We start from the raw sequence: 13,787 nt of genomic DNA, 5'->3' as shown, positions 1-13,787 counted from the left end.
ACGAAATAGTGTGATTTGAAGGAGAAAATGACTAGTACAGTTGTTGAAATGAAACTTAGCTAAGAGGTAACTTTTCCGTAACCAAAACCACCCGGCCGGGGCTGACAAAAAGACGCCACCCCGAGGTGTTGTGGAGCAGTTTTCCAGCGCCTGTGCTGCAGGAAGCGAGGCTTTGGGGCTCCGTGCGAGCCGCGCTGAGCCACTTCCCGACAGCCCGGCCTGCATGGCGGCTGCGGGCCGGGATCCCGGCCGGGCGGGGCGCGGAGCCCAGGGAAGGAGGCGCCCGAGCCGCGCCGGGAGCAGCGGCCCGGGAACCGCAGCTCCCGCCATTCCCTTCGCGGGGCGCGGCCGGCCGACCCGGAGCAGGAAGCACAGGATGGCGTCCCTTGACCCCAGGGAGGCACTGAAGAGCGAACGGGGAATGATGGAGGTGAGCCGGCACCGGGGAATGAGGAGCGGGCGGACGAGCGCGCGGCCGCCTCAGCGTCCCCTCAGCGCCCGGCGGCGGGTGCCGGCTCCCGGCGGGGCGGGCGGAGCGCCCGCGGGCACGGCCGGCCCTGCTCCCTCGGCTGCCGGCCGGCCCTGCGGCTCCGCCCCGGGCGGCGGGGCCCGGCGGGAGACGGGGCGAGGCGAGGCGGGGCGGGCACCGCGGGCTCGGTGCAGCCGGGATGGGACCCGCGCCTTGCGGTGAGGCCATGAGGCAGAGGCCGCTCCTGAGAGAAGCTGCCGCCTCCCTGTTGTGGTAGTGCTGTGGGAAGGGAGGTCCCCCTGCTTAGGGGAGGGACTTGTTCTCCCCCTGCCTGCCCAGCACAGTTGCTCTCAGGTGAAGGGGTGGCGGAGATGTTTGTGAGGTGTATTTCGAGGAGCAGTTTTTATTGCCTTTTCACCCTTTTTATTTTACTTGTTGCGGTGCAAGAGTGACACTGTCTGGAGAGTTTATCGGATGCCGTTGACACTCAGTTACTATCAGAATGCACCACTGATTTTTAAAAATTATTTTTTAAAGTTTTAATGTGTACGTTTCATACCTTTTGGTTTCATTGTTAAATATGATTCAAGTTTTTCATTCTCTGCCTGCTGTGCACAGAGTAATTCAATGAAGCCAAAACGAAGCATTGTTTTTAGAGACAGCTGCTAAAATAGCTTGATTAGAATTTTACAAAATCAAATATTTCTGTGTGTAACTGGTTGTTTATACATTTGTTATAATTTAAAGGATTTTTTGGTTGTAAAACACTGAAGCTTAACCTTGAATAGATATTATTTATTTACTCTTAATCCAACAGTTTAAGATAGTTCCCACTGTCAATATCTTAACTAACGCAGAATTTTGCAGTCTTTCCTTGGAGATATGAAAAATCCTTTGTGGATTTATAGCTGTAGTCCCTCTTTTAAAAAAGTAAGGATCTCAGGCCACCCAGATTTTGGTAACATAAATAAGGCATCTACGTAGCAGATTTCCTTAATATTATTAGCTTGTGGGTTAAGCTTGACTTCAGATGCTAAGCAAGCTGTATATAGTTTGAGTTCAGACTTATTTCTTTGTCCTGTACACTATGGTTTTTCAAAACACTGATATAAAGAGAATAGGTTTTCCTCTAAGAAATTCCTCTAAGACAATAGGCCTTCCTCCATCCTCCAACATACTGCAGTTACCACTGCTTAGCATCTTTGAGATGAAACTAAACGTTGGTGTGTCCAGGTGCTTTAAATCTCCTTTTGGGGCAGTGGATGGGGATGAATGGTTGTGGTTGTCCCCTTCTGGCTGTGGAGCTGCCTGACTACCTCACCCATGGGGTAGCCTCCTCTGTGGCTGCTACACTCTTGCACACTTTTAGCTTTATCATATAAGATTGTATGTAAGACTTAAAATAGCAGGAAGTTGACTTCAAGCAGGTAGAACAAGTGATTTTACATAAGGCATAACTCATGAGGGATAGTTTTTTGTGTTTTTCCTTCACTTTCTTTCGGGTCCTGGCAGTGTATAGGAAATAGAACAGGACAACTGAGATCAGTTGATCTATCAGAAAAGCTTTTCTCAGCTGCCAGATGAAAAGGTTTATTTGAAAACCCGGGATTTCTTGTTTATTTTGTTTTTTAATATTATTACATAAATTGCAACACAATGGGAAGTAGAAGGAGTTTGGTGTTTTGGTGGATTGCGTTGTTTTGGGGGGTGAGGGGGTGTTTAAATTGAGCTATGAAGATATTCCTTCTGGCCATAACTGCTATAACACCTCAGGTATTTTATCATGAGCAGTGCATATTCTGGGAAATGACAACAACGTTTAGTACACAGGGCCCATGAGGAAGAAAGAAGAAACAAAGTTATTCCAGAAGGAACTGTTAACATTTATATAGGAAAGACTGTCAAAATTGCTTCCATATTAGAAAAGATGTGCTGCAGACTTAAAAAAGATTTGTTCAACTGTTTGCAAAATGGTACAGAAAAATTTACATGTCTTAGGGCATGGAAAACATACATTATTAATGTTATTTTAAAAGGCTCTTTAACTTTTGTGTTGCCAGATGGGATGAGAGAAGTGTCCTGCACTGCAAATGGCCTCCTGTTTGACATTTATTGCTTGCTAGTCTGGAGTCAGCTTTGGTGGATGAGGAAGATTGGTGACTCTAAGGTATCTACCTTACATATATCTCTTGTCTTAATTGTTAAGGCAACTGAGGAAATTAAGTAATTTAATTAATTTGACAAGGTTATTGCTTAATAACCTAACAGAGTGTGGGCTGTGCTCATAAGTATAGTATTTGATTTCACTAATTAAAAGCTACCCCCTTCTATCAAAGCTAAAATGTATTGTTAAATGTAATATTAGGGTAACCTAGAAAGCAGAAGTTTCTTTTTAGAATGCAGCTTCATTTAAATCAGGTATTGGTCTATAACTGAAACAGTTCAGACTTCTAAAGAGCTTGTAGCTTGTAGCTTCAGGATACAGTGGGTATGAGCATGGACTGACTTTAAACATTTTTTACTTACAGATGTTTGAGAGAATCAAACGGCCTGATGAAGCTTCTGCTTCTTCAGCACAAGGTAAGAAGTTGAAAAAGTTCAAAATAGTTTTTGTTGAACTTACATTTAAAAATGTAATAACTGTCAATAGAAGTATTAGCTAATCTTGTAGTTCAGTTGCATACTTTGATTTCTTAAATTTCATTACGGAACTTAGATGGAAGGAGTGACTTCTGAATCATCCACAAAGTTTCCATGTAGGTGTAATTTTCTTGTCCTGTTGAAAACTGTTTGAGACACTTCACATTTTATCTCCGTAATCATGGATGTTGCTGTACCAATGTAGATTGCCTAGTCTTGAACCCAGACAAATCAGTAGAAAAACTCACTCACCTCAGCTATGAAAGAGTAAAGCTTATTTTATGAAATTGTTGGATGAACTCTGCTGACAATAGAATCTCATCATGCTATTTTGAACTTACTAAACCTTTTATCTTCCTTTAAAATAGTAGTTTTGACAAATGTAAGAGAAGTAGCTAGTGCATGTAAAACTCTCCATCTCCATGATACTCTGTTGGTTTTTGTGTTTTCTACAAGTGTGTTTGGTTGGTTTATTTCTTGGTTGTTGTTTTTGTTTTTCTGTAGGAATCCAAAGACATGGTGTTGAGGGCTCTCCACGACAGGACAGCAGCAGCAGGTAAGTTAGGTGATGATCTAAGTGGCATCCATCTTACTGCTTACCAAAGTAAAATGGGAAGAATCTGCTTTTCAGCCTTATCTGTTACGTTGTGTAATGGATGACAGTGACACAAAATTGATTGAGTGTATGATTGGAGGTCCTTTGTATCTTACACCCATGTACTGTTAAAAACTGTGGGGAAGGCACATTGTAGTGCCCCAAACTACTGTGTGGATGTCAAGTTTTTTTGGTCTTTTCTTCTTTTATTTCAAAATACTAACAAACAGATGAACAAAAAGATGATTCTGCCTTTTTCTTTGGAGGCAGTTATTTTCTGATTTCAGCTAACTGTGCCTTCAAGCTGTCTTTGTTCTGCATATAAGGAAGAAGTTCTTTAGTGACATTTGCTTGAGAATACTTTAAAATACATAGTCTCACTTACCATTACAATTCTAAAATGGAAACATTTATCTTGCAAGTTTTTTCCCATCTCTGTAGTAAAATAGATATTTAGCATTTCCATGCTAAGGACATGGATTAAACAACCCAACATGTCTTGACAATATTACATGCTTCTTTCAGTTTACACAGAAGAGGACAAGAACATCCTCAGCCTGGAGCATCCACTGTGCAAAATAGACAAGGATACTGCAACTGTTGCCACGTACACTACAGTAATCTGGAACAGGTAAGACAGCTTCTGCATAATTTCGCAGAAGATAGCAAGGAGTACCTAAGGCTCAACTCATAAATATCAGTTTCTACACCGAACAACCAATACTGAGTGAAAAATAAGTGGTTTGTGAATTGCACAATATGTGCCCTCAGAAAGATACCTTGCTTATTTGTTACCTGTTGTAAAAGATGCTGATGGAGTGGCACAGCTGCTGCAGTCTGCTTTTCTGAAGTGCCACACAGCTCTGCATTGCATCCATGGTTTTCTCTGTGTCTTTAATCTTGAGATCTCTATATATTTTAAAGTATTGGGGTTATAGTAATATGTTAGATATCGAGGCTGGAGACGTTTGATCAACCATTTTTGGTTCTTTTGTCAGTCTCATGTCGTACAGACTTTTTCAATGAGAAAGAAGAAGGCTATTTAATCTTCTGCACTTAAGAAAATTCTTGTTAATTTAAGTGAATTACAGGATGTTTGCTCATATGAATTTCAATAATATTAGAAGTAATTTACAGATACATTTATAGTATTTGTTCTGGTTAAGAGACTTGTGAGCAGCTCTGAGATTTGTGAGAGTATTTGTACTAGTTAGAAGAGATTTGTCAGCAGCTACCAGAACCACTAATTTAAGTTCCTACTCAGAAACGTGCTTCAATACATTTTGGTATTATTTGAGACTGCCTAAACATACTTAAAAAACTCAATTAAGATTATTTTAAAATAGTAAAATAAAATGTTTCTGTTTATTTAAATATTTTCATAGCAGTTGTGTAATGTTTAACCTAGGAAGGAATTTTTAGGAATAGGCCTGTGTGTTAGCAGTAGTATTAGACTAATCATCTGTTGCATCTTTCACCAGCATATTTTCAGCTCCCAGCACAGACATTTTACAACATACTGTAGGAATCGTATGGGTACCAGTAGCTTGATGGAGCGTTTCCTTCAGGATGTTTTGCAGCATCATCCCCACAGATACCATGACAGCAGGTATAATACAGAATGTTTACATTTTTTAATACATGTTAGTGGAATGCATATGTTATGAATTCCTGTATTTGTCCTACTGCTGAGCAGTAAATTTGGCTCATTTGAGCTGAAACTTGTTCAATGGAGACAATTGCTGTTTATATGAAGACAAAACTTCACTACTTAGAGATTTGAAACAACAACATCACTGATAGCATTTAAATGTGAAGACCTGAAAAAATAAGATGTATATATAGGTCAGCACTTACAGTGGCAGGCTGTATAATCTCACATGCATTTACAAATTCTTAAAATTTGAGCTTTATCTGTTTTATTCTAAATATTATAATTCTGGGCCTTACATATATATTTTAGCAGTATATTTTATGTATGTTTGGAAAGAGCTCATAATTCTGGTTTGTTGATTATGTCAGGTAAGTATTTACATGGGTTTTTTTTCGTTATCCTTGCAGTTCACCTGTTCAATTAATATTTGAATTACATTAATTGGCCAATTCATTAATGCTCAGATTTTGAAAAGTGTTCTCTTTTTTTATCATGTGCATGTTTCAAGAGTGATAAGAGGATCAGTGTGTTACATTTTTCTCTGTAGATAAAGGAAAATAAATTATACCTCATTTGTTATGTTTTGAAAGGCAGACAAAAATTCCAGTTTAATCCCAGTACAGTTTCTCAATATACAACTCTGCTATATGTGTGACAAACAAGCAGAAGGGTGTTCTGTCTGAAAGCACTCATTGGTATTATCAGGGATGTGCTAGAAGTAGCTAATATGCATGTCTATACCAGACTAGCCCAGGACATGATGTTCACATCACTATAGGTAAATAAATTGTCCTCCCATCTTAAATAAATAGATTTTATTGCACTATCAAGAATATTCAGCATTTTTTGCTGTGGAGAAAATATAGGATTCACTTTAAAACAGGCTTCTCTGGAGGTATCACTAATAAAAGGTTGTTGCTTTGGTGAATGACACCTACTAACAAGGAAAAACAAGCTATCCATGTTCCTCTAAGTTGTTGGAAGAAGGAACAGAATGAGAAAAATAATATACAAAAATCTAGATTAAGTTGGAGGAAGAAGGGGGGACAGTAATCCTAAATTTAGACAGAGTTTGGTGGAAGAAAAGCAAAGATGGAAAAGAAAGCATTAATAGATTTATGCTGTGGTCCTGCTCTGAAAAGAAAGTTGTGGTCTTAACTGACACTCGAGGTAAGATTTTGATTTTCTCCTTTCTCATGTTAAAACATTTGGATTTATGTACAGTTTCACACAGTTCTTTAAATAGCTCTTTTTGCTATTTAGCTGAATTCATAAAAGGGATCTTTATGTGTAATTTTAAAAGATTATGGAAATATTTGTAAGACTTGATTTGTTTTACAGAACCAGTATAACTAGTAGTTATGTGGAAAAAGGAAAAATTCATCAGAGCTTTGCCTTATACTGAATTTCAAAGGATATTGTTGTTCTCCCCCAGTAAAAAAAACAAAACAAAACCAAACACCCACAAGCCACCAAATCATTCCTTCCTCCAAACACTTGGTATGTAAGTTTTTTACCTAAGGAAATAGTATTGAGCATTTTAGAAAGTAAATCTTCATTCTACTTAAGGGGGTAATTTGTAGCAAAACTGTCAAAGGTTCCTAACTATATAAAACTATCATTCTATTCTCTTCCCCCCAGGGACATTTGCTTAAAAGTCATTTTTGAGAAGTGCTTGTAGGCTGTTAACTGAGCTAGAGACCTAGGAGTTGGCTATAGTTTCTCCATATGAAAATCTATTTAGTTTTATATTCAGTCGCAAGGTCCAGATGCCAGGATGCAAAGATGTTTCACACAAAGATGGAAGAATGCTGAAGTTAGGAAGTTAAAAAATTATTTCTGTTGCATCTGGCATTCCCTTTAGATCCTATTTCAGAGATGACCAAGAATTCCTGCAAGGGCAAAGCAGCATTTCAGATTATAGGCATTGTTTGATCCTCTCGTGTATTTGATTACTTTGCATTCATGTAGTAATAGTTCTTTTTTTAATGTTTCATTATATGAGATTTCTCTTGCTTACTCAGTCCTATATCCCTTAGCTGTATGTAGTCTTAGTTATATAACCAAAGAAATTGCTGTACTATAAAATTTGTTCACAATACTTCTGTTAGCTGATGTCTGCCATGTATTAAAGTAAGCATCTGTTTGGGTCTCACAAGATGGTTATAATTTTTGAGTGAAACACAATATTCTCTTCTTCAGTGATATTTACATATTTAAAAAATTGTTTTCATTGGATTTGCCTGGCTGCTACACATTGAAGGCTTGTGGGTTCCTGTGTTGCATAGGAAAAATAGTCCATATCTGTCGGCTGTGTTAATTCTGGAAGACACAAACCCTTGTGTTTGAGGCAGTCTTAAAGACAGAACTGCCAGTTACAGAGTATAAAAAAATCCGTTGTCACAGCAAGGCTGAACAATCCTAACTTGGCTTCTTGCAGGAGTGAGTCAGAAGCTGTGGTATGTGTGTGAGAAACAGTAAACATGAAATTCCTGGGCCACATGTGCAGAGTTCCTATCAGGCAGCCATGTTTTGTAGGGAAAAGGGAATTTATACTCAACAATGGTTTTATACTGTGTCCTATTATTATGTTCCATAATGCATGTCTCCATAAGGCCATTCTTAGTTGATGATTGCATAAAGAGGGTGCTAGACTAATGCCCAAATTGTTATCTGTAGCTTTGTGGAGCATTTCACCCTCCATAATTTTAAAAAATTTAATGTCTCTGAGATAGAGCATCAGAAATAGTAATTTCAGTTTATTCATTAGAAGTGATGCAGTCTAGGTAATGACTCTTAAAAAACCCCCACGCTGCTGTTGTTTGAAAAAAATTTAAGCATATTTACAGTATTTATCTAAGCTGTTTTTTTCTCTCCTCCCCTTTAGACCAACCTATGATGATATGCCATTCCCTGTCACTCTGGAGGCTCCTAGGATTTCTTGCCTATCCTCAGAAGAGATGCAGAAAAAGAGGAATAGTGAGAAACAGGAGATTTCCAGCAAAGACCAGGAGTTCATTAGTGAAATAGGCTCTTCTGTTCCATGCCTGTCTCGTGAGGGCACAAAGAAAACTTTTGTTACACAAGCAGGTTTTCAAAAACTTCAAAGAGGCCGGGAACATGTTCCAGGAATATCTCAGCAGTCTATTGGCATTTGTAGTGATAAGAAATGGGTAAATCTGAAATATGCTCGAATTGCAGATCATAGCCATGAAGGTCAGTCTACAGCTGGGAGCCCTGTACCTCAGCAGTTTTCTCTCAGTCCTACAAGCCACAGATCCTCTGTTAATCCTAAAACGGGAAAAAGTGTTAGGGACTTGACCGCATCAAATCTGTTTCTGCATAGTGGATGTGATGAAAGAGCAATGGGGGTCTGCAGTAAGGATGTGTTATTGAACCCACGCTTGAATCCTGCTCCAGCACTGGTTCACCCAAAATGCCCTTCAGTTTCTCATCAGAATCCTACACACAGCCACAGCAATTCTTCCTTTATTACCTCAGGTCAATCTCTCTCAAAGCGAGATAGTTTACGAACTCAGGATGAAACTTTGGTGTCTGATCTCCATCTCAGGGATATTGTGGGTATCAGCAGCTCCCTTGATCTTGGGACATCCCCACAACTAGCAAGATGCAAAAACATAAAGACAAACAGGGGTGATGAAAGTTCAGTGGATGAAACTATTGAAGATGTAATTGTGAAATACTGCCATGAAACTACACCTGAAGAAATTTATTTCAAAGAAGAGAATAATCCCAGTGTACCTTTTTCATCATTTCTGGACCGTACTAATTTAGAGGGCTCTGAAATGAGTTTTGACTGTGATGCACCAATACAGGTAGGAGCAGATTTACCCAAGGCAGCTTTAAAAGATATAGAATTCCTGAAAGAGGTCCAGGTATGTTTGCAAGATAAAGACTATGGAACACAGCTCTCTTCTGTTTTAAAAACTGAGTCATTAGAGAAAATAGAAGCAGTGAAAAAGGATGTCGTAGTCCATACCGAAGAGCCAGTTCTTCCAGCCCTGCCTCACGTGCCTCCTTCTTTTGTGGGAAAAACTTGGTCTCAAATAATGTATGAAGATGATATAAAAATTGAAGAACTTGTGCGTGATTTCAGGGAAGGTCGTTTTCGCTGCTACTTTAACAGTGAATCCTCAGCCAATTATAAAGGGAAGAGAATGAAGAAGAAAAAGCAGAAAGATGAAAAAAGGATCAATATCATTGAGGGTAATAGAACAGAAAGTGTACCAGTTAAAGCATTGCCAGAATTTAATGATGCTTTAAGTGGTGGCTCTGATTTTGATAACCCATCTTTAGCCTCAGATACACTATGCAACCCACAAATTGTAAAAATGCCTAGGAAAAGGACATGGCGTCTGGCTTCAAGGTGTCAGGTGGTTAAAGTCAGCCATGGCACCCAAACAAGTTTGCTGAACTACCCTGCAGCAAAAAGGAAAATGTCTAGAAGGGAATCCGATCCAGCTGATCAGAAAGCAAGCATAGCATGGCTGGAGAATGAAAAAACTCCAAACATGAAAACTAGATTATGTGCCCTTAAACTTCCAGAATCCTATAGCAAGATCATGAGTCCTGTACAGCCCAAGACAGTGGTGTATGTACTCTCGTGCCCAGAGGTAAAACAGTGCAAAGGTAAACCTCTAGATATTCCCAAAATGAGGAAAAATCATCACTCCACAGATAGCAAGGACTCTGTAAGATATAAATACAAACAGTGTTCTCTCAAATATTATGACCCACTGACAAATCGAATTCTGAAAACACCTCCAAAGAGTACAGTTGGAGAAAAGGCCAAAAAGCCCTCTCATGTTCGACAGCTTTTCAGAAGTCTCAGCTTTGATGCAAACATGAAGAAACTGGCTGATACACAGAGAGAAAGCATGCCATCAAAGTCACTCAATTGGTCAGACTTCTGTAGTTCTTCTTCAGCATCTTTCCTGCCAGATCGAGATAAAGGGAATGATGCAGCCTCAAGTCAAAAGGCAGATGGACCGTCTGTTACCACAGAAAGAACAGATTGTCTTGTATCTGAGAACTCTTTTAAACACCTAATCATTTCACCTTTGAACTCTGTGATAGAAGGAGATTATAGATTAATTCCATTTAATAGAATTACCAAAACTCCTCTGACCTCCATCAGGAGTGAGTGGTCAGAGAGGGAGAATCCAAAAGCAATATGGAAGAGAAAAGAAGGCACTAACAAAGAACCAGTTTTTTCCAGAAAGGCTGCAGGATCTAAGTCTGTCAGATGTACTCTTGCAAGGAGAGGAAACAGAGTAACCACAGGCAAACAAACATCCAGAACTAAAAAACAGCAGAAAGAGGGGATGAGAAGACAACTTCAGTCTTGTGCCCAGAAATCTGCTTTCTCCATCCATAGGTGCCAGACAAGGAAAACTACAGTGGGAAAGCACCCTAAGAAAGAAAAGCCTGATGCTAAAAAGTTAAAGGTGAGGAGGAAACCAAAAAGGGCCTTTCTGAACTCAACAGTTGTAACAGGAATTCCTGAAAAAAGGCAGAAAGTCACATCAGAATCTTTTCCCAAGAAGCCAGAGCAAGCTTCCTCCAAAGTCAGAAACTGGGAAGTAAGTGGAGATCGGGGTCATCCTGGCAGTGTGAACCGGCCCTCTAGGAGAACTTCTGCTGTACCATTACTTCGAAACTGTCTTGTTCTACCAGGTGAGAGCTAGCTACCAAAAGAACTTTTTTTTTCTTTTTTTTATAGCCAGCACCTGGAAGAAGGAAGGAGGAAAAAAGGAGGTCATAGACAATGCAGTTGAAGTGCTAGAGTTCCAGAAAGCGCCAAGCCAGTCTAATGTGAAATAAATACACGTGTAAACTCAGCTCTTGCTCCTGGAATATGGGGACACAATGTATTGCACTGTTCTACTGTGTAAAGCTGCAAAAGTTGTGTATTTGATTTAAAAGCACTTATAATCATATTTACTAGTCTTCACCTGTATATCAGCAAAATGACCTTGAATGGTATCATATTGTTATTATGGTATTATCAGTGCATAACAGTGCACTATAATAAGGTAATTTAGAAGCTGTGTTAATTAATTGTGCCTATTTTAATTTTTTTACATAATTCTAAAGTGCAGAAGATGACTCAGTTGCTATGCTAGAAATTTAATGAAGATACATCAGTCAGGGCTGAATTCTGTGTATGTATTTTGTGTTTGTATATATGTGCACCTTCTTCAACACATAATATATACTTGCCTGTGGAATGGCATTAAAATTAATACAGTATGGTACAATTCAGATCAATTCAATGCTTTCTTGAAATGAAATATAATTTTACACATTTTTGTATTGATTTCTTTGTTCCTGAAACCAAGTCCAAACCTTTTATTTTTTTTGGACTGAAAGTCACTGTGGGCTCTCATCAAGCAATAACGGACCATGCTGGTAAGAAAATATGTCTCCTTAGGGGACTGTTCGAATGGTAGTAGCTGAAATGAAATCTTGAATTCTAAAAGAAATATAGGGTTATGTTTGGAGACTTTTTTTGTTTGTTTTTAATAGCTTGTTGATTAAAATTGTAGGTGAATTTCACATTCCTTAGTGGGAAGGATGGAAAAATTATAATGCAAACAAATAGCAGTAAGTTGTTTTAGAATGTGAGCCTTGAGTTTGGGGTTCTATGCTTTTCTGGCTTTATTTGGGGTAGTGTTGGTTAAATTTTTATGGACTAGAGTTCAAACATTTTTTCTAAGTTTTCAGTAAAATATTTAAATAAACCTAACACAGCATCCATCTAAATGTATTAGAGTTAAAATATTTGGTTAAAAAACCTGGTTGAATTAAAATTATATTCCACAGAGATTCAAGTTTGGCCACTGATGTTCCATCTACTATGGTTTTATGGCAAAAAAACCCCAAACCTATGGTGGTTTAGCTTAGTTTTCTTTCTTTTTTTAATAATTGTTATGATGACAGTTTATTTGATGTGGTTAGGAGACATAAAGCCAGTCTTACGGATGTTTCTGTGGTTTAAAACCCAAGATTAATGGTTCATTTACAGTAAATTAAGCACACAGTTAAACATCATCATAATCCAGGCTCTGGTTTTCAAATCTTCAATGTGATACATTATATAATCTATTTTACCTTGAAGGTCTTAATAAATTCTCTAGTGGTACAATACATTTTTCAGAACACAAGAAAAACGTGGAAAACACCAGACCCTGCTGTCTCTGGCATTGAACATATCTGTGCATTTTCCCCTCAGAAAACAAACTGTTCTTGATTCTTCATTCACTTCTTTCTGAAGTGTCAAGGGTCACAGATTTGGACTGAGATAAAGGTGGACTTGGTAATGGTTTCTTATAATATACAGTATCTGAAGGAAATATAAAAGCTGTCATCATAAACCACATGTTCAGAGAATATTTTGAGGATGGTTTTAATGTATATGCGTATTTCTTAAGATAAATAAAAGATGTGCATGTGTCAGCTGGAAAGTATGTTCCTTTACAAGTCAGATATGGTCTGACAGATGTTTTATTTGTTTTGTTTTAATTTATTTTATTTTCATATAAAAGTTGATTTCTTTGGATGGCTTTTCCTATGGTTGTCAGTAGACACAGAATCTTATGACTGTATTGCAAGTCACTGGAAAATGAAGGGCTATAATACAAATTTTTATAGCCTTCAACTAATTGTGCCTGTATAATTTAATATTTTGTCTAATATAAAACTGATGTTTTTAAAGCAAAGTTTTAAAGGAATGGTTTTTATAGAAAGGCTAATTTTTAGATAAAGCAAAAGAAGATTTTTAAATAAAGTTTGTTTAAAGCAAAGCTTTAACTATAGATAAGTCCCATTCTAACATATTTTTATGATACAAGAATGTTTTCCTATCTAACTTCTTCCATCTTATTTTTCACAGTATTTCACATGTGAGGGGCATGAATTATTTTCTGTGTGAATAAGTTTTAATGCACATTGTACTTTAAGAGCACTAGTGTGTATTTGTTTAGAGTCAAAATACTGTTCTCCATACTCATTCATTGTACATTTGTCTTATTCCAGTGCACAACTTCCCCTTGAAATCTTGAGTAATAAAGATATGTTGAGGACTATAAAATTACTAATATTTTTAAACTGTAATGTCTTTTGTTTTTGGTAATAGACTCTCTTATCAGGGTGGGATTTTTAGAAGAAAAATGTTATATTTAAATAAAAGTGTAAGTAGCTATATATTTTCCTTTAAAAAAAAGAAAAATGAAAAAACATATGTAAGAATTTATTAGAAGAATACAACATGAAGTACAAATCTGGAAACATTTATGTGGTTGACATTGTCAAAATAAGGTTTACTGTAGGCTTGGATGTTGATCTGTGCCTCACTTCTGAATATTCAGAAACTTCTTCTGTGCATGCTCCATGACCACTAGGAAAAA

General features: G+C 38.0%; 1 protein-coding gene across 3 annotated transcripts; it reads left to right on the top strand.

Annotated features, from left to right (window-relative positions):
* Positions 1-616: 616 nt before the first annotated feature.
* Positions 617-13,474, top strand: ZDBF2 (zinc finger DBF-type containing 2). 3 transcript variants are annotated; one of them, XM_053948158.1, is made up of 8 exons: positions 617-687; positions 2,530-2,636; positions 2,998-3,049; positions 3,614-3,665; positions 4,230-4,335; positions 5,186-5,313; positions 8,246-8,574; positions 11,102-13,474. In XM_053948158.1, the coding sequence occupies exons 1-8, from the start codon at positions 669-671 to the stop codon at positions 11,200-11,202; spliced, it is 894 nt and encodes a 297-aa protein (XP_053804133.1). In that variant the 5' UTR covers positions 617-668; the 3' UTR covers positions 11,203-13,474. The 3 variants fall into 3 exon arrangements, with proteins under 3 accessions (XP_053804133.1, XP_053804132.1, XP_053804131.1); XM_053948157.1 differs by lacking the exons at positions 617-687; positions 2,530-2,636; positions 2,998-3,049; ... (2 more) ...; positions 5,186-5,313; positions 8,246-8,574 and adding an exon at positions 8,582-10,826 and having other exon boundaries at positions 11,102-11,227; XM_053948156.1 differs by lacking the exons at positions 617-687; positions 2,530-2,636; positions 2,998-3,049; ... (2 more) ...; positions 5,186-5,313; positions 8,246-8,574 and adding an exon at positions 8,582-10,961 and having other exon boundaries at positions 11,102-11,227.
* Positions 13,475-13,787: the final 313 nt, after the last annotated feature.

Source organism: Vidua chalybeata, chromosome 7 (assembly GCF_026979565.1).
Source record: "Vidua chalybeata isolate OUT-0048 chromosome 7, bVidCha1 merged haplotype, whole genome shotgun sequence".
Taxonomy (NCBI): Eukaryota; Metazoa; Chordata; class Aves; order Passeriformes; family Viduidae; genus Vidua; species Vidua chalybeata.
Note: the sequence above shows the minus strand (reverse complement) of the source record. Positions and strands in the feature narration are given on the sequence as shown.

Bases quoted from the DNA above. Each gene is read 5' to 3' on its own strand.
- ZDBF2 (XM_053948156.1), top strand. From the start codon at position 8,724: ATGGGGGTCTGCAGTAAGGATGTGTTATTGAACCCACGCTTGAATCCT. The intron at 10,962-11,101 runs GTAAGTGGAGAT...TTTTTTTTATAG, and splicing joins CCAAAGTCAGAAACTGGGAA to CCAGCACCTGGAAGAAGGAA.